The sequence below is a fragment of the Equus asinus genome, chromosome 22 (assembly GCF_041296235.1).
Source record: "Equus asinus isolate D_3611 breed Donkey chromosome 22, EquAss-T2T_v2, whole genome shotgun sequence".
Lineage (NCBI taxonomy): Eukaryota > Metazoa > Chordata > Mammalia > Perissodactyla > Equidae > Equus > Equus asinus.
Window position 1 is genome coordinate 13,892,821 of NC_091811.1, and position 27,931 is coordinate 13,920,751.

The 27,931-nt window shown below is 42.6% G+C and overlaps 2 protein-coding genes across 37 annotated transcripts in view; one reads left to right on the plus strand and one right to left on the minus strand.

Annotated features, from left to right (window-relative positions):
- The first annotated feature begins 1,155 nt into the window (after positions 1-1,155).
- On the plus strand, positions 1,156-24,939 carry RAD52 (RAD52 homolog, DNA repair protein). Of its 6 annotated transcripts, XM_070494765.1 has the most exons (13): positions 1,284-1,300; positions 11,396-11,500; positions 11,968-12,156; positions 12,832-12,933; positions 13,336-13,429; positions 13,598-13,665; positions 15,149-15,267; positions 16,167-16,242; positions 19,317-19,513; positions 19,683-19,825; positions 21,817-21,897; positions 22,285-22,509; positions 23,188-24,939. In XM_070494765.1, exons 4-13 carry the CDS (start codon positions 12,913-12,915, stop codon positions 23,247-23,249), a joined length of 1,086 nt encoding a protein of 361 aa, XP_070350866.1. In that variant the 5' UTR covers positions 1,284-1,300; positions 11,396-11,500; positions 11,968-12,156; positions 12,832-12,912; the 3' UTR covers positions 23,250-24,939. The 6 variants fall into 6 exon arrangements, with proteins under 6 accessions (XP_014697316.2, XP_014697318.2, XP_070350864.1 ...); XM_014841830.3 differs by lacking the exon at positions 11,968-12,156 and having other exon boundaries at positions 1,156-1,300; XM_014841832.3 differs by lacking the exon at positions 11,968-12,156 and having other exon boundaries at positions 1,156-1,296.
- Positions 5,191-27,931, minus strand: part of WNK1 (WNK lysine deficient protein kinase 1) — a 176,511-nt gene continuing 153,770 nt past the window's right edge. For 27 of the 31 annotated variants that reach the window (XM_070494757.1, XM_070494755.1, XM_070494751.1 and 24 more), the window contains one exon: positions 24,496-27,476. In XM_070494757.1, coding sequence (XP_070350858.1) covers positions 27,159-27,476 — 318 coding nt within the window. In that variant the 3' untranslated portion in view covers positions 24,496-27,158. Of the gene's footprint in view, positions 6,010-6,392; positions 6,493-16,933; positions 18,907-24,495; positions 27,477-27,931 lie in introns of those variants that run through there. The other 4 variants (XR_011497047.1, XM_070494743.1, XM_070494744.1 and 1 more) reach the window with 4 other exon arrangements.

Below are 27,931 nucleotides of genomic sequence, written 5' to 3' on the forward strand. Positions count from 1 at the left end.
CCCTGAGCTAACATCTGTTGTCCATCTTCTTTTTTCTGTATGTGAGCCGCTGCCACAGCATGGCCACCAACAGTGTAGTGCCCGGACTGGGAACCAGGCTGCTGAAACGGAGCCCACTGAACCACTGGGCCACCAAGGCTGGCTCTATTTTAGCGTACATTTTGATAAGGAATCTAATCCAAATACTTAACTAATTATCCTAGCACCATTTTACAAGTAAGCATTCTTTTCTTGGTTGATTTGAAATGCCACGTTTATCAAATAATTTGTGCATTGGGTCTGATTCTAGGCTTTTTACTCAGCTTCCGATGGTGTTACCAGGAAAGTGAGAAGTCATCCCGGAAATGACTTGCCCTGCAGTATTACTGCTCAGATAATGAACCGTCTGGTTAAAATGGGTTTATTGAAACAACCAATTTGAAAACGTAAGAAAATGACTGTTGGAGTCCTTAGTACTTAATTTGGGTTTGTGATGACTAAATTAATCCTGTTTTTTGAGCATTGGTAATAGGACATGCAGTCATCACCCAGTAACAAGGCACGGTTCCAAGGGACATTCTGAACTCCCTTCCAAGGCGGCACACTTCCCTCCGGTCGGTCGCAGCTAATGTAAGAAGCCATCCGACGCCGGGCAGGGGACGCGGCACTGGCGGGAGAGGAAGGCTAACGAACGAGTTTGTCCACACTGCCTTGGTTTGCTGTGCCCGTCTGGGGTGGGAACTATGAAGGGCTCTGACAACCACTCTTAATAAGACTTAGCTTGGTTTTCCTTTCCTGCAACTTCCCTGGTTGTGCACCGATAGCACCGGGAAGTTCCTCCCCAACCCTATCACCGCATTCTAATTGGGGATTGGGTTATGGGGTCGTGTGCGAAGGCGCGAGGCGAGTGGACCCCACGGGGCCTTACATTAAGCCACATGTCCCAGGCGGGCTGGCCGGACCCACCCCGGGGGCACCAGAGAGCCGGGCGGCCGCAGAACAAGAGCACGCGTTCCGCGAGTTAGAGGAACACAAGGCGACGCAGAGAGCGCGGCTCGGCTCCGAGAGGTCAACATCACCCTTCCAGCTTGCTTTACGGCTTTCCAAAGATTGCTTTGCGGCTTTTCTCCCCTTCCGACTTGATTTACGGCTCCTCCTCCTGTCTTTCCTGCCCCACCCTGGTCGCTCTCGATTCGGACCTTCTTCCCAGGGTCTCCTTGCACTTCCTTCCCAGTCTCCTCTGCGCGGCCCTGCCAAACTGCCGTCTGCTCGCGCTTGGTCTCGCCGAGCTCCGTGCGCGCCCGCGCGCTGTCCGAGGCGCGTAAGTGGGGAGGGAGGCGGCCGCGCTGGGGCTTCGGGCCCGTGGCCGCGGCGCGGGGCGGCGGCGGGGCTCGCCTGCGGTCCCGGCGTGGTGGCCCGGAGACTGCAGCGCCGTCCTGATTGATTAGTGCAGTGGGGGCTCAGGGCCGGGCCTTCCTGGGCGGGGAGTGGGGGGACCCCGCGTGCCGCGCCTTGACGGGAGTCTTGCGGCAGGAGCAGCTCCGCGTTGGCCTGGGCGGCTGCGATTGGGCAGGAATTACTCATTTAAAAGGAATTTGACACTCAGTGTAGCCGCGGATTCAGCCTTTCTAGACCTTTAAAAAGAGATGGAGATACAGTTCATGTAATAGTCATCCTTTTAAAGTGAACAATTCAGTGGTTTTTAGTATATTCACAAGGTTGTGCAACCAACACCATTATCTAGTTCCAGAACGTTTTCGTCACCCCGAGAAGCAGCCCCAAACTCATCAGCAGACTCTTCTCATTTACCTCTACCCCCAGCCGCACTGATCTGCTTTTTGTCTCTGCGAATTTGCCAATTCTAGAAATTGCACATGAGCGGAATCCCACGGTGTTTGTTGTGGTGTGTGGCTGATTTCACTTGGCTGCTTTGGCGCTTCGTCCGTGTCGTGGCGTGTGTCAGCGCTTCATTCCTTTTGATGCCTGAAGAGCAATAGTCCCTTGTTGGGATATACTCCATTTTGTTTCTCCACTAATTGATGGTAGTTTGGGTTGTTCCTACTTTTTGACTTCATAGACCCTTTAAGGTGTATACTCACAGATAGATTGGATTACATCAGAATGTAAAACTTCCCGTCAAAGACGACTCTAGGAAAATGAAGAGGCGAGCGCTGACCCCTGTCTGACGGAGGACTGATGTCCAGGGCACGTGAGGAACCGCAGGGGTTCCAGGCCTGGGCAGGCTCTGGCCTGCTGCTCCCCCCTGCACCTGTGGCTTCCTCTTCCACTCGTTCTTCCTTTTGCACGAAGAGCAGCACGAGTTTACAGCTGGGTAGTTCTCTCAGCCTATCTCCTACCAACAGTGTATGAGAATTCTGGTTACTTAACATCCTTGCTGACTTTTGGTGTTGTCAGTCTTTATTTTTAGCCATTCTGGTGGGTGGAAAGTGGTATGTCATTACGGTTTTAATTTTAGTCCTTGATGACTCATGATGTTGAGCTTTCCTGTGCTTATTGACATTTTTGTATCTTCCTTTGTGAAGTGCCTGACCAACTCTTTTGCCCATTTTAAATTGGCTTGTCCATTTTAAATTGGGTTGTCTTTTTATTTTTTTAAAGATTTTATTTTTCCTTTTTCTTCCCAAAGCCCCCTGGTACATATTTGTGTATTTTTAGTTGTGGGTCCTTCTAGTTGTGGCATGTGGGATGCTGCTTCAGCATGGCCTGATGAGCAGTGCCCTGTCTCCGCGCCCAGGATCCAAACTGGAGAAACCCCGGGCCCCTGAGGTGGAGCTCAGGAACTCAACCACTCGGCCACGGGGCCGGCCTGGGGTTGCCTTTTTATTACTGAGTTGTATATATATCCTTTTTATATCCTGGATATCAGTGCTTTGTGGTTGCCTGTTGTGGTTGCCTGTTCATTTTCTAAGAGTTGTTTTTGATAAGCAAAGTTTTACATTTTGATGTTGTCATATTTATCATTTTTTTCTTTTATAGTTATTGCTTTCTGAGTCCTGTCTAAGAAATCTCAGCCACCTTCAGTTTGTGAAAATACACTTCAGTATTTTCTTCTAGAAATGTTATAGTTTTAGGTTTTATGTTTAGGCCTATGATCCATCTCTAGTTTTTGCGAATGGTGTGAAATTTATTTAGTGAAAAACATTAAATTCTTTTCCCACATAGATATCTAGTTGTTCCATCATCATTTGTTGAGAATACCACTGTGTTTGATAGCATTGAAATTCAGATGTCTATATAAATGGCAGTTGATTTCTGGACTCTCCTCTGTTCCATTGATCAGTCCTTATGTCAGTAACACACTGTTTTAGATATTATAGCTTTATAGTATGTCTTGAAGTCACATAGTGTAGGCCAACAACTTTGTAGTTGTTTTTCAGATTTGATTTGGATAGTTTAGATCCTTTGCATTTTCTGTATAAATGCTAGAATCATCTTAGCAATTTCTACAAAAAAGTTTGGTAGGATTGTGATTGGGATGGCATTGAATCTTTAGATCGATTTGGGAAGAATTAACATCTTAACAGTATCAACTCCTCAAATGGATGAACATGTGGGTCTCCCTTTTTATTTAGATCTTCTTTAATTTCTTTTGGTACTGTTTTGTAGTTTTCAGTGCAGGGGTCTTACACATCTTTTGTTAAATTTACTCCTAAGTATGTTTTTTTAAACTCTATTATAAGCTGGAGTCATAATTTGCATTGTTACTCTGTATATAATGTGCTGTTTTTCTCTGACTGCTTTCAAGATATTCTCTTGATTTTTGGTTTTAGAAGTTGGCCTATGGTGTGTCTTGGTGTAATTTTCTTTGTATTTATCCTGCTTTGGGGTTTGCTGAGCTTCTTACATTTGTAAATTCTGCCTGTCACCCAGTTAGGAAATTTCACGCCATTATATTTTTAAATATTGTTTTCCCATTCTCCTTAACCTCTTCTTTTGGAACTTCAATTACATATGTGTTAACCATTTTGATATTATCTCGCAGGACCCTGAGGCACTTTCCTTATTTTCAGTCTTTTTTTCCTCTTCTTCAGGTTGTATACATTCTGTTGAGCTGCCTTCAGGTTCCCAGACTCTTCTTTATCTCTAATTTTGCATTTTGTGAACAGGATTGGCAGTCGGGATGATTTTAGAGATTCCTAGTTCAAGAGTAGCTCCTATTTTGTAAGGGCAGTGAGTATGGTTGCTTTATTAGAAGGCTTTTTAAGAGAGATGGTCGTATGTCCCTTTTACATTTTCTCGTCTTACAGGATCCTAAATTTCCCCTCTTTTGCCCCTCACAGAACAGTTTCAAAGGGCGTGTCTCATTCTTTATCACCCTCTTCTCCCCAGAACATTGACTTTCCAAGGCCGTCTCACTGAGTTCTGTGCACACTTGTCTCTCTCTTCCTGCGCCGCCCTGACCTGCCGGAGCTCTTTGTCATGGTCTTCATACTTAGCATGGGTGTTCTCTTTCCAGGCGTGATTTTACTTGTATCTTAGACTCTCCATCCTCCTCTTCTCTCTTCTATGCATTTCCCTTCCCATCTAGGTCCCACCTTGCTCTCCTTAAAAAGTTGGGATGAGAATTCAAAAAATATCTCCACCAGAAATTGATGTTTATTTTTTCGACTTCCAGGTAATTTGAAGCTGTAGTGTGCTCAGTCTTCTCCTTATGTTAGAAGATGTGGGATAGCCGTGGTTTTATTGGTCCTTCTCGGTGGCCTGGATAGATTTTGGAGGACGTTTTGGGATATTTGGATTTATGTACCTGCCGTAATGTTGGCTATTTTATTTTGTTTTATTTTTATTATTATTATTGTTTTGGTGAGGAAGATTGGCCCTGAGCTAATATCTGTTGCCAATCTTCCTCATTTTTTTCCCTCCCCAAAGCCCAGTACGTAGTTGTGTATCCTAGTTGTAGGTCATTCTAGTTCTTCTATGTGGGTGCCGCCGCAAGCTGGCCTGAGGAGTGGTGTGTAGGTCGGCACCCAGGATCCAGGGCTGCCGAAGCGGAGCACATGAACCTAACCACTCAACCAAGGCGCCGGCCCTCTAACATTATATTTTGAAAAATTTGAAGCTTTCAGAAAAGTTACATAATGAACGCCTGCATATCCTTCACCTAGATTCGTAAATTTGTTACTTTGCTTTATCTCTTCCCCTCCCTCTCTTTACACACACACTTTCTTGGTTGAATGATTTGAGTAAGTTGCAGAAAACAAGACAGTTTATTCTAATACTTCATATATATCTCCTGATAACAAGATCATTTTCCTGTATAGCCATAATTATCACACTTAATAAGTTTAACAACAATACAATACCATCATCTAATATGCTCTCCATCATCAGATTTCCTCACTCTCCCAAGAATGTCCTTTATAGCTTTTTTTTTTTTACCTAAAATCCCATCAGGGATCACAAAGTGCATTTTAGTTGTCATGTCTCTTTAGCTTGCTTTAATCTAGAAGAGTTCACTAGCCTTTTTGTTTTCCTTTGTTTTATTTTTTGAGACGTTGGCATTTTTGAAGAGTCCAGGCCTTGTAGAGTTGAACCTGTCTGCTTATCTCCTCGTGGTTAGAGTTATGCTTAGATTGGTAGAAATGCTACCTAAGTGATGCTGTGACTTCCGTGCATCCATCAGGAAGCACGTGATGTGAGCATTATTGGTAACGTTGTGTTTGATTACCTGCCAGATTTCTCCATTGTAAAGGTCTCCTTTGTTCCCTCCCTTTTTCCTCTAAGTGCAAGTGGCTTGTTTGGGAGATGACACCAGGACATACTGGTAGAGGAGAGAAGTGCAAGGGGAAAAATAAGGCAGTCAACAAGGGTGCGTTGTCCAGCGTGTTACTACGTGGGCAAGCAGACCTGACCTCACTGGCCAACTCCAGAGCCAGCGCACAACTCCCGGCTCAGCGTCATCTCACAGAGGGCTAAGAAATCCGGGCCTTTACACACCAGCTCCTGTCATCACTGTTTGAGGACTGCTCCAGGGGCGTCTGTTCGCTGGCACCTCCAGCTTCAATGGACCTGGATGCCAAAGCAAGCCGTCAGGGAGAGATGCAGATGTTGGCATTTGGGAGTTAGGCCAGGGTGCACTGTTGTGGTAGGAGCTGAGGGATGATTAGCTGAGCATCCACTAGGTGCCCCAGAACCTAGAGCTGGAGGCAAAGGCTCATGTGCTGTTATCTTTTTAGGAAATGCAATTCCAGGAAGCAGAAGCAAGGGAAAAGGGGATTGAGGAGAGATGGAAGACTAAGTCAGTTCACGGGTGTGTTTTCTAGCTGGCCACCCCTTGGTAACAAGTACAACTTGATTGCTTACTCTCCTAAAGCTGTCTCCTAGGAACCTCTATAAAGAACTGCATCCCAGGACAATCCACCCACAGGAAGGAAGGGGGATTTACTCCTCACCTCTCTCATTGGTGAAATCTTTGCCCCGTGGTTCACTGACTTCCCAAACTTCAGGGTTCTGCATGTGTGGGCATCGGCTGGGTCCCACAGGCTCTCACACCTCAAAGGCAAGAGGGAATCAAAAGGTGGGAGGTGAGAGGTATCCAGCATGAGCAGGAAGTGAGGGCCATAGGGTTGTGCCTGTGCAGTTGGTTAGAACCCATTTATATTTGGTCCACCTAATGGCAGCCAGGGTGGAAAAAGTCAGCAAGGGCCTCAGAGACAGGCCAGGCCAAGATTTGTGGGGCTGCATAAGATATGCCTGATACATTTGGATTCTACTTTTGTTTGACAAATATGTACATATATTCACACACACTACACTCATACACAAACACAATCAGATATGAAAAAAGACAACAGCCATCTCTTGCTGGTGGGGATCCAGCCACATTTTACTTACTCTCATATCTATTTTTAAGTTAATTTTTATTGAGTTAATGATAGGTTACAATCTTGTGAAATTTCAGTTGTACATTATTGTCTGTCAGTCGTGTTGTAGGTGCACCCCTTCACCCTTTGTGCCCACCCCCCACCCCACCTTTCCTCTGGTAGCCACTAATCTGTTCTCTTTGTCCACAGGTTTAAATTCCTCATATGAGTGGAGTCATACAGAGATTGTCCTTCTCTAGCTGTCTTATTTCACTTAACATGATTCCCTCAAGGTCCATCCATGTGGTTGCAAATAGGATGATTTTATTCTTTTTTACGGCTGAGTAGTATTCCACTGTATGTATATACCACATCTTCTTTATCCAATCCTCTGTTGATGGGCACTTAGGTTGCTTCCACGTCTTGGCTATTGTGAATAATGCTGCAATGAACATAGGGGTGCATGGGACTTTTGGAATTGCTGATTTCAAGTTCTTTGGATAGATACCCAGTAGTGGGATGGCTGGGTCATATGGTATTTCTATTTTTAATTTTTTGAGGAGTCTCCATACTGTTTTCCAGAGTGGCTGCACCAGTTTGCATTCCCCCCAGCAGTGTATGAGGGTTCCTTTTTCTCCACACCCTCTCCAACATTTGTTACTATTTGTTTTGGTTATTTTTGTCATTCTAATGGGTATAAGGTGATATATTAATGTAGTTTTGATTTGCATTTCCCTGATGATCAGTGATGATGAACATCTTTTCATGTGCCTATTGGCCATCCGTATATCTTCTTTGGAGAAATGTCTGTTCACGTCTCCTGCCCATTTTTTGATCGGGTTGTTTGAGTTTTTTGTTGTTGAGTTGTATGAGTTCTTTATATATTATGGATATTAATCCTTTGTCAGATGTATGACTTGCAAATATTTTTTCCCAGTTGGTGGGTTGTTTTTTTGTTTCAATCCTGTTTTCCCTTGCCTTGAAGAAGCTCTTTAGTCTGATAAAGTCCCATTTGTTTATTCTATTGTTTCCCTTGTCTGAGAAAACATGGTGTCTGAAAAGATCTTTTTAATACTGATGTCAAAGAGTGTACTGCCTACATTGTCTTCTAGAAACCTTATGGTTTCAGGTCTTATCTTTAGGTCTTTGATCCATGTTGAGTATATTATTTTGGTGAATGGTGAAAAAGAATAGTCAATTTTCATTCTTTTACATGTGGCTGTCCAGTTTTCCCAGCACCATTTGTTGAAAAGACTTTTCTCCATTGTATGCCCTCAGCTCCTTTGTCGAAGATTAGCTGTCCATGGATGTGTGGTTTTATTTCTGGACTTTCAAGTCTGTTCCATTGATCTGTGCACCTGTTTTTGTACCAGTACATGCTGTTTTGATTACTGTAGCTTTGTAGTATGTTTTCACTCAGGGGTTGTGATGCCTCGAGCTTTGTTCTTTTTTCTCAGGATCGCTTTAGCATTTGGGGTCTTTTGTTGCCCCATGTGAATTTTAGGATTCTTTGTTCTATTTCTGTAAAGAATGTCATTGGAATTCTGATTGGGATAGCGTTGAATCTGTAGATTGCTTTAGGTAGTACAGACATTTTAACTATGTTTATTCTTCCAATACATGTGCATGGAATGTCTTTCCATCTCTTTATGTCGTCATCCATTTCTTTCAGGAAAGCCTTGTAGTTTTCGTTGTATAGGTCTTTCACTTCCTTAGTTAAATTCATCCCAAGGTATTTTATTCTTTTTGTTGTGATTGGGAACGGTATTGTGTTCTTGAGTTCTTTTTCTTCCCATATTTTTTGATGTATGTTTAAAACTTTCTACAGACACAGATATTTTAAATTCATAATGGGAAAATGGTTGTGGACAGTTTTAGAAAGGAAGACAGAGCAGTAAACATTTTTTTCAAAATAGGAACTAGCAAAAAACCAAATGATGCTGCGTTTTATCTTAGGGGCAGTGATAAGGTCCTTTTCTTCAATAAAAGGTTGAATCTTTTAAGCTATTGTTTAGAAAATTAGCAACAAGTTGCTTTTTAAATGTGAGAAGTGTAACTCTTGCCTTATAAAATCAGTTTCTAAAGAATTATGAAATATACTTTGTTTATATAGCTTGCATTATTTCATTCATTCATTCACTCATCTATTCATTCATTTACTTACTAAACATTTGCCTTCCTGACCCCCTAACATGGCACTGAGCTGGTCACTGAGGGTGCCAGGAAGAATCAGGAGGATCCCTCACCTTCTAGGGGCTCCTGTTGGAGTGGGGAAAATGGATATGGCAGAGAGTACTCAGCTAATATTCCGATGCCGTCTCATGTTTCCCAGCCTCCACTGCAGTTAAGTTGGGGCCATGTGACAAGTTCTGTCCAGTGAACTTGCCTAAGGCAGTTAGGAACTGGTGCGACTCCTCCAACTCTCTCTACTTCTGCAGCGATGACCTTGGAGGTCACATGTGCTAGATGACACAGCTACAAGATGGACAAGGCCACCTGACTGCATTAGATCTTGCATGAATGATAGAAAAAACTCATTGTGTTAAGGTATTCCCCCTCCTTTTTTTTTATTATTGTGGTAAAATAGACATAACATCAAATTTATCATTTTAATTATTTTTTTTTAAGATTTTATTTTTCCTTTTTCTCCCCAAAGCCCCTATAGTTTATAGTATAAACTGTACATAGTTGTATAGTTTAGTTGCGGGTCCTTCTAGTTGTGGCATGTGGGACGCCACCTCAGCATGGCTTGATGAGAGGTGCCATGTCCACGCCCAGGATCCAAACCAGCAAAACCCCCGGCTGCTGAAGTGGAGTGTGTGAACCCAACCACTGGGCCACGGGGCCAGCCCCCATTTTAACTATTTTAAGCATGCAATTCTGTGGCATTAAGTACATTCACAATGTATACCCGTTTTGTTTTTTTTTTTAATGAATAACCAGACAGGTGCTCATTTGAAACTTTGTGAATATCCTGTTCCCCAACAACTTTTTAGTTTCTAATGATGATTCTTCCTGGATGCTATTATTATCACATCCTTTTTTTTTTTTTTCTCCCCGAAGTCCCCCAGTACATAGTTGTATATTCTTCGTTGTGGGTCCTTCTAGTTGTGGCATGTGGGATGCTGCCTCAGCGTGGTCTGACGAGCAGTGCCATGTCCGCGCCCAGGATTCGAACTGACGAAACACTGGGCCGCCTGCAGCGGAGCGCGCAAACTTAACCACTCAGCCACGGGGCCAGCCCCTATCACATCCTTTTAATATGATAAATTTATGAGGTTGGTCTTGTTAACACAGTCATGTGCTGCATAATGACATTTTGGTTAACATTGGACTGCATGTAGGATGGTGGTCCCATAACATTAGTACCAGACAGCCTACGTGTGTAGTAGGCTCTACCGTCTAGATTTGTGTAAGTGCTGTAGGGGAGGAAGTCATTTTCCTCCACCCTCTAGGTTCTTCTGGCTGGTCTAAGAATTAAATTGACATGAGACCTTAACAGGAGAAAGACAAACAAAAGTTTAATTACGTGTACATGAGAGAAACCCAGGAAAACCTAGTAACTTGTCAAAATGGTTGAAGCCCTGACCTTGAATACCCTCCTCAGCCAAAGACAAAAGATGTTGGCAGGTGGCGAGAATCAGAGACTTCAGAGGAAAGGAAGGCAATTCACAGGTTGGTGAAAGGGAGCCAGTGTCTGGCCACACAGAAACAGAAGTGCACAGAGGGGAACTCAGCCAACAGGCTTTTCTAGGTTCCTCCCTGCCTGAGGCAGACACAGGTAGGGGCCGTGGGGTGGTGGGTGAGGCAGTTGCAGACGCTTTTGCTGAGGGCGGTTCTTATCGTCTAATGGACCGCACGTTCGCATGTGCTCAGTCTAGCGCGTGGGCACTCAGACTTGAGCTTGTGCCGGGATGGCCTGGTGGGCTTGGTAAAGCACTAATTCCTGGGCCTCACCTCTAGTTTCTGATTCAGCAGTCTGGGGTGGGGCCTGAGAATTTGCATTTCTAACAAGTTCCCAGGTGATGCTCATGCTGCAGGGGCCCAAACTGCTCTAATGCTGTGGTCCTCTTGGACGGCAGGGGCTTCTGTGTTGCCTTCTCTTGTTTTTCATTGTTTCGTGTCCGTTAGTCTTCTCCCACCACTGAGCTCGTTAGCTCCTGGAGAGCAGTTCAGTGACTGTGACTTAGATTTCTTTTTTAACCCCACCGACACCAGGGTCATGTTGCTCATACAGTAGATAGTAATATGTGGATTGTTTGCTCTCCCATAGAGTGTTTTTGTAATTTTGACTTTTTCAATTATAAACTTTATGTCATTATAATACATTCTTATTGTAAAAATCACCTTTCATAGCACCACCGCCCTAGGAAAAATTTTAGCAGGAAAGTAGAAGACCCTAAAGGATTTTCAGTGGCTTCTTAGACTATAGCTCGGCACTGAGGAACTTAGTCCTTGATTGGGGTGGTGTTGAGAAGTACGTAAATAAAGTGACTTGTAGCTGCTTTATCTGATTTTTAGTAGAGGCTCTTGCCTTTTATTGAGATCTTTACATTCTTTGAGATCTTTTTTTAAATCTTCTGTTTATACAGAGGTCAACCAGAATCAACATGTCTGGGACTGAGGAAGCAATTCTTGGACGCCGTGACAGCCATCCTTCTTCTGCTGGTGGCAGCTCTGTATTATGCTTTGGTCAGGTAACTGGCTGTTTCATACCTGGAAAGAATGAGGTCAAGTGAAAGAGGATGAGGAAGCAATTTGGGGAGCAGTGTTGCTCTTTCTTGTTAGTAGTTTTTTCCTTTAGATGCATTATTTGGGAGTCTTTAATGAACTCTGAGGTTCATTGAAACTTTAACATCAAAAGACTAATAATACTGGCGATTACATTTACATTGACATTTTATTTATTTTTTGGATAGATTACATATTCATAGGATATAACATTCAAATTAGACAAAGACCCTGTGTGAAAAGTCTCACTATTTTGCCATCACCGCTGTCCATGGCTCACCCAGGTCTCTTTTTTGGAGGCATCCAACGTTCCTTGTGTCCTATTCTTTGTGGAGATATTGTATACATATAAGAGATTCTTGCTTTGTCCACCCAAATTCTGTCTTTGTCTTTGCTAGAGATCTGTTTGTGAGTATTTACTTTATTTGAATAGGGAAAAGGGAAAACTACCTGGGGACAAAAATCAAAACAAGCAGTCACGTGTTTATCTGTGAGTAGGATGGAAATGGCTGAGGTAAAGGAGAGTATAAACCTTTGGAGAGGACAGATGGGAGCAAGACTTCCTGTCACCTCTTCTCTCCCCACCTGCTTGCCTGCATAAACATCATATCCAGACTATGAGGTGAGAAGTTTTAGTTTCCCAATTCTGGCTTGAGAAATTGGTAAGGATGGTAGTAACATCTAAGGCAGAGGTTCTCAAAATGTAGTGCAGTGACCCCTGGGGGTCCAGAAGACCTTCTCAGAGTCCGTGAGGTCAAAATGATTCTCATGATAATACCAAAATACTATTTGCCTTTTCCACTCTCATTCTCTCATGAGTAAGTGGTGGAGTTTTCCAGAGACTACATAGTATGTGATGATATCATTGCTCTGATGACTAATGTAATGTGTGCCTTAAAAGTTTCTCAGTTTTCGGGGCCGGCCCCGTGGCTGAGTGGTTAAGTTCGCGAGCTGTGCTCTGGTGGCCCAGGGTTTCACTGGTTTGGATCCTGGGCGCGGACATGGCACCACTCGACAAGCCACGCTGAGGCGGCGTCCCACATGCCACAACTAGAAGGACCCACAACTAAAATAGACAGCTATGTACTGGGGGGATTTGGGGAGAAAAAGCAAAAAAACCCAGTTTTCTCAGTTTTAGTTCCTAATATTGATAGATATAATCTACCTCAGCAGAAGCTCTTAGGGTCCTCAGTACCTTTTTAATAGTGTAAAGGGGATTGGACACCAAAAATTTGGAGACTTGCTGATGTGAGGAATGGTGGAAATCTGAATTTAATTTTCCCTTTTTGGATTGTAGTACCAGTACACAGCAGAAGAGTACCAGGCCATCCAGAATGCTCTGAGGCAGAGGCTGGGCCCGGAATACATAAGTAGCCGCATGGCTGGAGGAGGCCAGAAGGTAGGAGAGTTTATATGCCTGAAAAGTGCGTGCCCATATTGCTGGCTGCTCAGATGATCTTGCCGACTCCCACTCTGAGCCCTCATGGATTCAGAAGGTGTCTTGTTCATTGTTATTAGATGTTTCCTAGTGTCTTTGGGAGGGGATGGGCTCCAGCCGTCATTGTCATCTGGAGTGACCCAAGCATTGTCTTGAGACTCCCTTCCCTAAGACAGAACATTAGTTCTAACTGCCTCCTTCTGGAAGATCTTTGACATAAGTTCACTGAGAATTTCCCTGGAATGTTTAAGGGCAGTTTTGCCAAAACAGCTGGTAAGGAATAAATTAAGTAAATTTTGATCCATATTTAAATATGGCAAGGTATTTAACAAGCTTTTTTTTCTTTAACATTTTTTTTTCCAGGTGTGTTACATTGAGGGTCACAGGGTAATTAATCTAGCCAATGAGATGTTTGGTTATAACGGCTGGGCGCACTCTATCACACAGCAGAATGTGGGTGAGTATGCCTCCTGGCAGTCGACTTCTTCGTTTCCCTTTGTTTGGCGTTGTCCGGTTTCTGATAAGGGCGCTTCGTGGCTGAGGATGTGGGGAGCTGTCGTCGACTACCAGCAGGAGGAACGTGGGAGCCGTATCTTCTTCAGCTGGTTCTCTTTCCCACTCCTAGATTTTGTTGACCTTAACAACGGCAAGTTCTACGTGGGAGTCTGTGCATTTGTGAGAGTCCAGCTGAAGGTGAGGGTGATGGAGCAGACTGCTGCCTGCCAGGATCGGGGCTGGGGTGAGAGAGTGAGCAGGGAGGGAGTCTCTGGACTGTGGCACAGCCAAGCCAGAGAGCTGGATCCCAGAGCTGTGTCTCGGCCAGCGTTCCTTTGGTTGGGGTATTCAAACATCTTACTCACATGTCCCCTAAAGAATTTTGAAAAACTGTGCTCTTGCACATTTTAAAATTGACCCCTAGAAGTTTTCACCATAAATATAAATAGGTGTATATATAAGGGTATATTTTTTGGCATATTGTAAAATTTGACATTCTAAAATAAATCTGTTACATCTTTTTTAAATGTACCAATGGATTCTAAGTAACCATAGAGGATTAAATACTGTCATCCACTTAGAAAAATACATGAGCAAGCTATTCTTCAATCAGAAATTTTACATTGTTTCTTCTTGAGCTCATATTTCCATTCCATTTCCCCGTTGGCTTTTATGCTAATATAATATATATTTATGATTGAAAAGCTTTTATTAATAACCTTATACTTCTCTGCCTGTGTGTGTGTGTGTGTATATATGTGTATATGAAGATAATTTTGGTGGGTAAATTTCCAGTGACCTTAAGGCTCTAAATATGAAACAGTTTCTTCTGGATTGAGTTAGTATCATAGGTATTATTAACACACAGTTGATTAGTCAATTGTGTTTATGTTGAAGAGACAACATACTATATCAAAATTTTTATGCTTAATAAAAATAACATTTATGGAAGCTGCATTTCTTAATGAGGTGGGCGAAACTGTTCTTCTTTTCAGTAGATAGTTTATAATCCATAGTTTCATACTGCTCATTCCTAGACTAAACACTCAGCAGTAGTTCTATTCTGACTTCTTATTTTTATAAATAGTACTGAAAAACATTATTCACATAAATGAACTGGGAATGGAGAGAGTTTTGGTATGGTGTCCTTCATTTCTGTGAATACTCTCAGTTATATTTCAAAAATTGCAGTGCTATCATCAAAAATTATGTTATCAGCTAACAACTTGATCAGGTCCACCTTCAGTTTTGGTGAAAGCCAAGAAATGGATACCACCTGACTTGCAAAAGGATTTGCTATTCAATCATTAGAGTCTGTTAAATGCAGTATTTCAAATTTTCCTTTTGTTTGGTGTCCCAGAGGTTTTTATACCTTGAGGTAATCCACCTTAGTAAGATTTGAGGTGGGTTAGATATATGCCTTTTTTATGAAAAGAGGAGGTGAGAAAGGAGAATTGTCTGGACACTTTGACCACAGGCACATTTCCAGGCAGATCAGGTCTTGGAAATAGTACTGAAAATGGATTCTTTTACAACTCCTGTGCCCATGTGCCCTTTGACAAGTCCCCTGGGTTCTTTATGCCCACTCTGAACACTGCTGCCTGAGGAAAAGAAGAGTTATGGAGCCAGGGGTATGACTGCAGCTTTTCACGTAGGTTTTGAATTCCTTTTCTACCCCCAGGATGGCTCATATCATGAAGATGTGGGCTATGGTGTTAGTGAGGGCCTCAAGTCCAAAGCCTTGTCTTTGGAGAAGGCAAGGAAGGAGGCAGTGACAGATGGGCTGAAGCGAGCATTGAGGTAAGCAAAAAGGGTTGGAATCTAACCTGCTTCATTTCAGCTCTTATTTCAGAGGAGTCTCTTTTTTTTGAAAAGGTAATACATTCACAGGATTCAAAAAGTCTTGCTCTCCCCTTGTCCCTGTCTGCCCTGTTTTTCTACTCTTTTCTATTTTCCAAGGTCTTCTTTATGCTTAGTCTCCCCTTTTTGGGAGTTTGTAATAGATTACTATATTTTCTATCCTGTACTTTGCCTTCCTCCCTCCTCTACTCGTTACTGTGTCTTGGAGACCTTTCCCCATGAGTACGTAGACAGCTTCCTCATTCTCTTTAAGACACCTAAGCAGTTCTTCATCAGGTACATATAACATGGTTAACTTAGTTACATACAGCATGGTTTTTAACCTTTTTTTCAGGTCAGAGATGTCTTTGAGAATTGAAGTGAATTGAATCACCAGAAAAATACATGTATAAACATGTACTAAGAATTTGCAATACCATAACCTGAGGGGAGCCTGCATATCCCAAGTAAAGAACTTTAGGAGGACTGTGCCCCTCAGTGTGTGTAGCTCACTGTTACTGGGGAAGTGGAGCAGTCCAGAAAAAGTCTCTGCTCTGAAATGTTCGCTCCATGTCCGGAGGTGGCTAATGGGATTTGTGTACTGGGTTCTTAAGTCTTTTCCTACTCATTGCGGCTCCTAGAGGGCGGGGATTACTGACTGCTGTGCTCACTGCTGTGTTCTCAGAGCCCAGTACAGTCAGGGCCACGGCAGATGCTCAGTAAGCGTTTTTGAATGAACATTAGTGTCCATTTCCTCTGCTGCAGTTGAGAAGCAACTTGCACAAAGGTGGTAACTCTGTTCTCTGATATTTACATGTAACAATTCTCAACCCTGTTTCATTTGTTTTTCTTACCCTTAGAAGTTTTGGGAATGCACTTGGAAATTGTATTCTGGACAAAGACTATCTGAGGTCACTACAAAAGCTTCCATGCCAGGTATGTTAGAAATGGATGAATGGAACGCATTGCAGTAAAACTAGAACTAATTCCCATGTGTCACAGGTTGAATATTTGGGGATGGAGAGGGAAGTGAAGACTCAACTATTTAGAGGGTCTGGAATGTGTATTTCAGACTTCTTTGAATATTGGCGCTAGCATGAACCAATCGCCTTATTTTACAGATGAAGAATTTGAAGCCTACAGAATTTACGTTAACTTGTCTCTTGTATAGAGAGCACTGTGGTTGGGAATGGTCTGTGAAACCTCGAAAGGAGCCCACAGTCCTCTGCCGCATCACTGTCATTTCTTAGAAGCAGTCAGAACTCCCCACCTGTTCAACCTTCTTGCTTTTCCTTAGCTCCCGTGTCTTTAAGGTTCAGATCTTCCTTGTTTCTGTCAAGGCCTATCACGCGGTCTGAGTGTTGGGTTTTGGAGAATAGGGCCTGGACTTCAGCATCGCTGGAGGCACAGTTGACCTGGGCTGAGTCTGGCTCTAGAGTGTTCCCTTTGCCTGGTGGAGTGTGGCTGCGTCCTCTGTGGCATTCTCCGACATCCCTACAGTGCTGCAGTCCCTATCTTGTCCTTGAGGGGTTCTTTTTCTTGTGGAGCTCCTAATTGAGGTGTCTGTCAGTTGGCATCTGTCAAAACTCCATTTCTTTCCTTTTTGAAGGCGTTTTTATACATTATTGGACTCAGTTTGCTAATATTTTGTTATGGGTGTTTGCTTCTATGTTTATAAGGGATATTAGTTGGTTTTCTCTTTTTTATTGTGGTAAAAGACACGTAACCTAAAATTTACCATTTTAACCATTTTTATTTTTTTTAAAGATTAGCACTTGAACTAACATCTGTTACCAATCTTCTTCTTCCTTTTTTCTTCTCCCCAAAGCCCCCCAGTACATAGTTGCATATTTTAGTTGTGAGTGCCTCTGGTTGTCCTATGTGGGATGCCGCCTCAGCACGGCCTGATGAGCGGTGCCATGTCCGAGCTCCCCAGAATTTGAACTGGTGAAACCCTGGGCTGCCGAAGCGGAGCGCCTGAACTTAACAACTTGGCCACAGGGCCGGCCCCCATTTTAACCATTTTTAAGTGCACAGTTTAGTAGTGAAACAGACCTCCAGAACTTTTATCTTGCAATACTGAAACTCTATACCTGTAAAACGACTCCCCTGTTCCCCCTTTCAGCTGCTGGTAACCACCATCCTACTTTGTTTCTATGCATTTCACTACTCTAGGTACCTCACATAAGCGGAATCATAGTTTTTGTCTTTTTTGTGACTGGCTAATTCCACTTAGCATAATGTCCTCAAGGTTTATGTACAGTGTAGCATGTGTCAAAATTTCCTTCCTTTTTAAGGCTGAATAATATTCTATTGTATGCATCTACTGCATTTTCCTTATCCGTTCGTCCGCCGATGGGCATCTGGGTGGGTTCCTTCCCTTGGCTGTCGTGAATAGTGCTATTGTGAAGGTGAATGTGCACGCACCTCTTCAAGACCCTGCTTTCAATTATTTTGGATATATACCCAGAAGTGGGGTTGCTGGATTATATGGTAGTTATATTTTTTACTTTTTGAGGAACTTCCATACTGTGTTCTATAACGGATGCACCATTTTGCAGTTCAACCAATAGTGCACAAGAGTTCCAATTTCCCCACATCCTTGCCAACAATTGTTATTTTCTATTTTTTGATAGTAGCAATCCTGATGGGTGTGAGGTGATATCGTATTGTGATTTTGATTTGCATTTCTCTGATGGTTAGTGATGCTGAGCATCTTTTCATATGCTTTTTGGCCATTTGTATATTGTCTTTGGAGAAATGTCTATTCAAGTCTCTTGCCCCCTTTTTAGTGGGGCTATTTGATTTTTTATTGTTGAGTTGTAGGAGTTTATCTTGGGAATTATTGGGTCAGGTCAGAGGTAAGCATATGCTTAATTTTGTAGATTCTTACAGTTTTCTAGTATGGTTGTACTAATCCACACTCCAATGGAGCAGTCTATGAGAGTTCCAATTGTTCCATATCCTTGACAGTACTTAGCCTTGTCAGTCTTGCTCATTTTTTTCCCCACTGTTGCTCCCATCTCCCTACAGCCACTGGCAACCACAGTTCTACTTTCTGTCTCTGATTTTGACCACTCTCAGTACCTCATATAAACGGCATCATACATATTTATTCCTTTGTGACTGGCCTTTTTCTCTTAGCATAATCAAGGTTCATTCATGTTGTAGCATAAGCTCATTTCTTTTTAACTGTCTCATTTATTTTCTAATATAGATAAATTTCATAGTGTAATTTTCATTTTCAGGTTATCTTTATCAAAATAGTCATTTAAATCCTTCATATTCAGTTATTCTGTCAGTACCAATATTATGAATTGAGAACGAAGTTTTCCCAAATGAAAATGTCTGGTTTTTGTAGTGCTCGTGGCCTGGAAGTAACACAGTTTCCTTTATGCCGGGAAGCACACGATCATGACTTCTCACATTTGGTGACATGCAGGAATGATCCCAAGTTGGGAGACTTCTTGCAGCTTTGGCCTGCTGCCTATGTTAGTGCTTTCCCAGTTGTCGTCTTCCTGTCGTTTCAAGGACACATTCTTGTGCCACAGCATACCTGAGGCTTCTTCAGTGAGGAGTGTCGTATCTGCAGGGCAAGTCCTGTAGAAAGAGCAGAAGTGTAGGCCTCCACAAACAGTGTGTGACCGTTTCCACAGAAGAGAGAAAAGGTAGACAGCGTCAGACAGATCCAGTTGCCAAGGAAAGATTCAAATTAGATTTGACAGACCATTTGCCCTACATCAAAACTAAAGTAAGATTCCTTTTTCTGAAAACTTGATTAATACAGAGTGGTATAAAGTAGAAAATGAAATTGTTTTACTCCTCATGTAATTACAAATATTATTTGAAGTTGTGGATCCTTTGTCTCAGCTTCTCAGGACCTAGGAGGAATGATGCATAGAGGATTGTCAAATGGCATTTTTCAGGAATCTTTAAGGCGGGGAGAAGAAAGGAAGGGGAGGAGCAGTTGGAGGACGTTATTCTCCCCCTCCTCTTTCTTCCCTTATTAGTTGCCTCTTGAAGTGGATTTAACTAAAGCAAAGAGACAAGATTTTGAACCATCTGTGGAACATGCGAGATACAGCAGCTACCGACAGAACAAGGCTCTGGGACCCCCAGGACCACAGGAGGTGACCTCCCCTTGCAGAACAAACCACTCAGATGATCTCCACGTTGTGATCCGGGGGGATGAAGACAGCAGATCCCGGTATGGGCCTGAGTTCCCTCCCTTTCCTCTGCTCCTCATGTGGTCTAAGTCACCTCCATTTCTACCTTCAGAGCCAGCAAGTTGGTTCACGCGCTCCCTCAGGAGCCGTGTACTGTCACTTATGCAGTTAACTTGGGAACTCACTGCGCCTTGTGCTCCTCTGATGCAGAAGCCTGGCCTCTGCTGTGGAGAGGGACGCCACATACCAGCGCAAGCTCCGGCAAAAACAGTTGCAGCAGCAGTTCCGGGAGCAAATGGAGAAACAGCAGCAAGTTCAGCTACCTGCTCCCTCAGTTGAAAAGAAGGATGAGGGTGTGTGAGGAGGACGGGAGCAGAGGCTCTGGGGAGGGGCGCTCTGGAGCAGGAAGACTAGTCACACAGGAACCTGATCCTCTGCCAGTTAGGTCCCAACCGGCTCTCAGTAGGTCTCTCTCCAGTTACACACAGGGTAGATGAGTCTAAGAAATTAAGATAGTGAAATCTTGCCAGGTATTTCCCCATGTCTAAAGACAGTGATCTTTTTTGGGGGGAAGGCAATGGGCCTTGACATAATCTGGAACTAGAAATTTCAGGGTACAGAATTTCTTTTGCTTCAGTTACTTTGGCTATCTCTGCATTAGAAAGTCTTTCTGGGCTATCCTTGAATATAATGCAGAATTGGGTTTGAAGATAATGGGGGCTTGGGGCAATTATTTATCCATGAACTTTAGTTTGTAGGCATACCTCAGAGATACTGCAGGTTTCGTTCTAGACCATTGCAATAAGGTGCACATTTGCAATAAAGCAAGTCACACAACTTTTTTGGTTTCCCAGTGCATATGAAAGTTATACTTACACTGTACTGTCATCTGTTAAGTGTGCAATAGCATTATGTCTAAAAAAATAATGTACATACCTTAATTTAAAAATACTTTATTGCTAAAAAATGCTACCCATCATCTGAACCTTCAGGGAGCGAGTCAGAATATTTTTGCTTGTGGAGGGTCTTGTCAAAAAATTCGGTATCTGTGAAGTGCAGTGAAGCGAAGCACAATAAAATGAGGCATGCCTGTATTTCAGAGTCTAGATTCAGTGGGAGAAATAGATACATATTTTTTTTGGAGTCTTTCCCAGAGAGTAGAAACAAATGGCTTGTCCCAAACCAGCTGGACTTTTGCCCACCTTCTCCTTAAGAATTCTGAAGAAGATTCAGAGGACTTGCCTCATGCTCCGTTCATTAATATTCCCCTCAGTACTGACAGACTGAAATTAATGTAGGAAAAACCCAAAACAACTTAGTCTGCCGGGAATGTTCTAGATCTTTAGCTTCAAAATCACTGCAGAGGCTCCTGGAGGGTGAGGGATAGAGTGTGTTCTCCAGGACCTTCCCCCACCCCTAATCAGACAACCAGAGTCACTGTTGATACTGGTTTTACAGTCGTCCCCCTCATCTGCAGGAGCTGTCCCAAGATCCCCAGTGGATGCCTGAACCGGTGGCTAGTACTGAACCTTACAGATACTATGTTTATTCCTGTACATACGCACCTATGATAAAGTTTAGTTTATAAATTAGGCACAGTAAGAGATTAACAATAACCAATAAACAAAGAGAACAATTATAATATATTGTAGTAAAAGTTAGTTATGTGCATGTGGTCTCTCTCTCAAAATGAGATGAGACAGCGCCTGCGTGGTGAGATGGCGTGAGATGAACGATGTAGGCGTCTGACGTACCAATGAGCTACTACTGACCTTCTGGCCGTACGTCAGAAGGAAGATCCCTGAGCCATGACGATGTTGATGGCTGGGGAGCCAACAAGGGGACGATTCACATCCTCGGATAGAGGAAGCCAGACCGTGCGGGATTTCATCACACTACTCAGAATGGCATGCAACTTAAAACTTAGGAATTGTTAATTTCTGGGATTTTCCATGTAACATGTCAGACTGGTTGACCATGGGTAACTAAAATTGTAGACAAGGAGGAACTACTGTACATATTGAATTTCTGCTTAAGATTTTGTTTGAACAAGGGTTATAAGCTTTAAAAAGTAAAAACTGGACCAGGTGGCTTCTAATAACCCTATTTTTGCTGCTAAAGGAGAAATAAACTTGTTTTTCTTCCCAATTTGGTGAGAAGAACGAAGAATACAGTATTTCTAACTTCATAGAGATCTGTAGGTAGGACTGGGACTCAGGAATCTTGAGTTCCACTACTGGCTGTGCTAGGAACCAGTGTAACTCTAGGCAGCTTTGCACCTCTGAGGCTGTTCCCTCTGTCACCTGATTCTCTGATTTTGTCTTTCGTCTTGTGTGAACTGTAGCGGCGCTGCCGGTGCCTCCTTTGAAGCACAGCACTCCTGTAGCTGCGGTTTCAGAGCCACTCACTGAGGACCTCCTTGCAGGTCAGCAGGGGCTAAAGGAATGACTGAAGTCTTGATCAGTACCTCGGAAGCGTGTGGATGCTACTGGGCTGTATACTTTTGTTAGTCATAAATACACCATAAGAGAGGCATAAAAATCCTCATTTCTATCCATGTTAGAGCCACAGGAAGTTTTAGGAAAAAAGGGGACCCAAAATGGACTGATGGCAGTTCTGACTGAGAGCACGTGTTCAGCTCCTCTATTGTCCTAACCTAAGAGAAGCCTCAGTGTACTTTCAGGGCTGGGGGAAGAAGAAATTCCAGAAACATCATAGGGTACTTGCGATGTGAAATGTGTTAGGACCTAGTTTCCCACAACTTTATGTGAGAACACTTGTTAGTTGATGCTACATTTTCCTGTGATCTCAGCCCTTGCAGACAATCTTGAAATGTGGGATATGGCTCCAGAAGCAGGGGACAGTGTTGTCAAGCCCTTGGCTAAACCAGAACCACCCCAAACTGCTGCCACACCAGTCCCGAAGAATCAGATGGTGACCCGAAGCAGGACCCCACAAAGCCTTTGCCATGAGAATCCACGAGTAAAACCTGGACCCTGGCACCTCCAAGCTCACAATGTTAACCAACACACAACAGGTAGCAACTGTTTTAGGAACGAAAATTGAAGGGAGAACCTGGGTTTAATTCTATGAATTCTAAAGGACGAATGACATTTAAATTTAAGAAGTTGGATAGAATCATGCCAGAGGAATAAAGTGTAAGAAAATGGAAGATAGGGGCTGGCCCGGTGGCGTAGCGGTTAAGCGTGCACGTTCTGCTTTGGTGGCCTGGGGTTTGCCGGTGGGATATGGCACCACTTGGCAAGCCATGCTGTGGTAGGTGTCCCACATATAAAGTAGAGGAAGATGGGCATGGATGTGGGCTCAGGGCCGGTCTTCCTCAGCAAAAAGAGCAGGATTGGCAGCAGATGTTAGCTCAGGGCTAATCTTCCTCAAAAAAAAGAAAGAAAGAAAGAAAGAACATGGAAGATAATTGGTTTAAGAGTGAGAACTTTCCCTTTGGGGTCCTGACTTGGGCTGTAACCCTTTTAGCTGTTGATTGTAGTAGGAAGCTTGAGCATGACTGCATGAAGAGCTTCCGCTATTAAAAGGAGGCCCCTCGTGATTATTACTGCACTTGGTCTAGTGTTAACAGAGGATCTGTCCTCCTTCTATCAATCAATTGTCATTCTTGGGTTTTTAGTTTAAATTAGGTTAACAGCTGCCAGTTTATTCCGTATTTTAAAATAAATATAACCATTTTTTCTTTCCACAGCAAACTCTGATTCCTATAAGCAGAACCAGGACATGAAGAAAAGGAAACTGGATCCATCTTAACTGAGGCTCAGGTCCCATCATTGGACTGTCACAAAGGGACTTTCAAAAACCCCTTTTTAGTCATGAAATTCTTCATCATTCCTAGGGGATGAGCTTTATTTCCAAGGGTTTACCTTGCTTCATTCTGAACTCCACCAGAGGATTTGCCTGTTGGAACTGCAGATGCAGCTGAGCAGCTGGAAAACAAGCTCTTAAAAAAGCTAGTCACACACTGCAGTGGGGAGGCTCCAGGGAGATCACATACCTTTTCTTTGGCTCTTGAGGCTCTTCACTATTTATTTATTCCTAAACTATTATGTTAATAAAGAGAGAAATTTTAGGAATCACCTGTGGCTGCCTGCTGTCAAGCAATATAAGCCATACTACTAAGCACCAACTTTAACAACAGCCCACATTAAATTATTGTGAGTAATCTCTGTCTTCGTTCACTTTTGGGCTCATGTTTTTAACGTTGCTTACATGAGTGCTGTGAACAAAGGCTATAGTGGTATTTTACTACTTTGCATCAGTCCAGGCTACAATCTTCATCTGTGGTAATCTGTCATTTACAGGTCTGTGTCACTATCCTGCATTTTTTCCTAATCAAGGAAAGAATTATCTCACATGAAAGAAAAGGCATTTGAAGAAAGCAAAATAAATCCTTTACTTTACTTTGTAACCAAATAGAAAATATAAGTAGCTGTTTATATTTCCCCATTTCAGATGTGAGATATAACCCACCTTAACATAAATTATTTTTTCATTGTGTTCAGATGTTTCATAATTCCTTCTCCCAAATAATGAGTTTGCAATTTTACTTGTTAAGATGGATTTTGGGTCGTGCCTTTTATCTAATCATGAAACAGTGGCTTTTATCATTTTCTGGATCACAGGCCCATCTGTGGGAAGCTGTGATCCCGAGGCAGGTCCTAGCCGATGCTAAAGGGACTGGCACTGAAGTGCAGCAAGGCAGTCAGCCTTTCTGTTCCTTTGGAAGATGAATGGCAGGAGCTAACCCTCATCGCCCTTTTACCTTATCTGTTGTTGCATGGATTTGGCCATATATTCATCTTTTGATTTTGATATCCTTACCATTTTCTTCAGAAAAAAATATCATCTTCCTTGTCTGCAGCATAATCTTACTTCAGGTCAGAAGTGCCACTAAAAATAGTTCCTGGAATTGGGAATCTAGTTATAAATTGCACACAACTCAAAACAGCTAATGAGATCATGAAAAAGGAATTTGCTAGAAATGAAACCTCACAGCTCAACAAAAGCAAGTTTGGTTTATTTGAATGGTTTCATTAAATAAGTCTACAAAGGTAACAAACTGAAGCATAAGCGCAATCTTACAAGAAGCGCAACACCCAGAGTTAGTGCAAAATGTACAATTCACGGCTGCTGAGGAACCCCCAAGGTTTGAATTCAGTTTATTTGTTTTTTTAAACAGTGTACACTGTTAAATAATGTAAGGAAAACATTTATAATTCAGAAAGATTTTTTTTAATGTGGAAAAAGATACTCAAAGTGTACTATTAACACAAAAATAAACAGTTCAGTAGCACTAGTTCATTTCTCTAGGCTTCAGTTATTTCATCCACAGGAGGGGAAAAAAAAATCAACAGTAAATAAAACCAGTTCTTACTTTTTGTGTGTGAGTGAAGAGACCTCAAAATTATATTAAACCAAAATAAAACAATAATGTACTGCATTTGGTTCCCTCGTTCCTCTTGCAGAAAATATTGTTTCATTCGTCTCGGGTGGTCCATTTCTCATTTACTTGGCACCTTCTTTGTTCTATCCTTACTCTTACCATCTCCCCAAGAATTATAAGCAGAGAATAAATACGTAAACAATTTTGAAGCAGAGCTTGGAACCCCTGCCCTTTTTTTCCCTACCTTCTTAAAACCTTCCACTTTCATTTGCATTTTTGGGACCTAGGCTGACCAAGAAAACAGGGCCCATGAAGGAATGATGTCAGATAGGATAGCCAGCCTGGCTCTTCATATTGTGTTGATTCCTGGGACGTGCCGTTGAGGTGGGTAACAGGTCGGAAATATGTCAATTTCCCAACTCCAGAGTCAAGAGAAGCACCACCCAAAAAATGAAGGGTCCTAGCTTCTTTCCCCATCTTCAGAGATAAAAGGAGATCCCAAACATAGCCAATTAGGAGAGTATTTCCTGAAAGCTCTGAAAATAACAGAACTGCCAACGAGGCATTGCAACTAAATAATACTGGTTGGTTGCAGTTATTACTTAAGGGGAATATTTGTTTATATGAAAATGTGAGATCACTTGCAATTCTAGAAATAAAGGTGGCACAATAGATTATGATTCTGCAACCATCTGGACATCATATAGGAAAAAGTAGGAATCAGCGTTCTTTTCTACAATGCCTAATTTAGGTGTGGGTCCACTTTCCACAAAATATTGTACCCCAAGCTGAGAAATGGATTTGCAACAAGAGGAAAGCAATCCAAACAGTTTTTCTTAGAGCAACTTTCTCCATCTGTGACTTTTCCCAATCATGTTTCCCAACTTAAAAACTAGCCCCCAACCCCCTTCCCTTTATATTGAGCCATTTCTTCTAGGTCTCCTCTGTTCAAGCCCAGCTCGAGTAAGTAAGGCTTATGGCCTCCACTGGCCAGGCATCACATATCTTCCAAACAAGCTTGTTCTCCCACTCTTTACTCTTTCTTTTTCCTTTACTTATCACACACTACCCTTAATCTTTTAAATTGCCCAATTTTATTACAACATCCCGCCTCACTGTTCCTGAAACAGAACTTTCTGCTTTCAACCACTGATGTCAACTTAACTTCTCACCCTGTTCATCTTACACCTGCTCTAGACAAAATTGTTGAATAACTTAAAAAAAATACTCTTTCAATTTCCCTTTGGCATAGTCTACTGCTGGGGTCAACTGGACCTTAGGTTTTCTTCCATATGCCCTTTGCTGATGTGGGGTCTGATAAGTTGATGCTACCGGCAGAAGCAATAGAAGTCCAAGGCACTAAAATATCCAGCAAGCAATACTGGGAAAACAGAAGTCTTCAAGTACAGTAATTTATACAATTTTACATTCACATTTATTTATCTAATACAATGGAAATACAAAGGAAAAAGTTAAAGTGTCTCAATAAGTAAAGGACAGAGCTAGCTTTTTTTCAACTTTTTAAACCTTTCATATTTTACTCTTAAAACTACTGTTGTCCAACAACATTTATATATCACAGTGTTTCCACATCAAAACTGATGGCAAAGTTACATGTCCGCAGGGAACTTATTTTTTTTTCCTAATTGCTAATGCTGCAGTCCAAGCTGCTATTATCATTTGCTGAAAGCACTAATGACCTATCATAAGAAAGGGTTGAAACCTCAGTCCCCTGGTGTTTTTCACTGGGTTCTAAAGAGAAAAAAAAGAAGAAAAAAAAAAAAAGAAAGGAAAAAAAAAAAAAAGGAAGCGTGGGGACAGAGTAGGAGAGAGCCCCCAAGTGTTTTTTTTTGTCTTGTGGCTTAGATTCTTGAGGGAATGAGGGATTCGCAGTGGGTACCAAGATTAAGAGCTCCACCCACTTGAAAGTACAGATGGGGTGTGGTTTTCCATGGAGCTCTCCAGTAGCTTTCTGATAGACACAATTCCCTTTCCCAGTCCTCACTGTTACCCATAAGCAGGAAAGCATAGTTTGAAGCTGCCCCATCACAAGAAAGCTGCTCTTTCCTTCCCACTCCAATAAATGGTGAAGGTGGAGGGAGATTCTCCATTCTGAGGGCTCTAAGCGGTATTAAAAACATTCCTTTCTGGCAAGAAATTACCAGTTAAATGCAGCACTAGTAGTTAGTATATAGGCTACTTTCCAATCCCCCCTCCCACCCACACTCAGCATTCCATCTCCTTCCCCCAAATATACTCAGTTAATGTCTCTAGGTCTAAGTGGTCCGCAGGTTGGAACCTGGGGGGTTGCTGATGGATTTCTGCAAATTGCTGATGCTGAAATTCTGTAAGGAGGCAGTTCCCACAGGCTGGAACTGGCCAAGTGGCTGTGGTGCTGGGCCACCCGTTCCACTCCACTGAGTGCCAAAGGGGGGGGCTGGAAAACCATACTGCTGTGGGGGGCACATAGACTTGGTGAAGTGACCTAGAGAGGTAGCTGATGCTGCAGAGATGGGGGCAGAGCCACCCAAGTTTGAGGTCATGGAGATGCACAGCTGACCAGGTGCAGAGAACTTCCTTGCCATTCCAGGGCCCTGAAAACAAAACGACTATACGTAAAGTCTGGTGTGGGTATAACACCCAAGGATGTGAAAGGAGTGGTACTAAAATATAATTCTGGAACTGGGACTGTTCTCATCTTACAGGGTATAGTGAAACAAAAACCAAAACAAAACCCTTCATGCTAATTATTGACTCTTTCCACTTACCAAACAGGGGTGAGAATATCTACTCTGACTGGAAATGGGCAGAATCATGTGTATGTGCATGCATGGGCATGCAGTTCAGGATGGTGACGGAAGAGAGAAGAAAAAACTGAGGTGACAGATAGGGAGCTAGGGATTCATGGAAGGAAAAATGAAAGTGTACCTGGGTGATTTTTGTCTTGTTTTTCTCAAAGTGTTAAAATTCATGAGGTACTAAAGACGGTCATGGCATGAAATGTTAAGCACTAGCCTAGGTAGTTTCTATTGTCTCTGATTCAGATATG

Coding starts and splice junctions, on each gene's coding strand:
- RAD52 (XM_044755919.2), top strand. CDS start 9,324: ATGATAGAAAAAACTCATTGTGTTAAG. Junction 13,666..15,148: donor TTGTGAGAGTCCAGCTGAAG/GTGAGGGTGATG, acceptor TTCTACCCCCAG/GATGGCTCATATCATGAAGA. Junction 16,243..19,316: donor TACAAAAGCTTCCATGCCAG/GTATGTTAGAAA, acceptor TTCCCTTATTAG/TTGCCTCTTGAAGTGGATTT.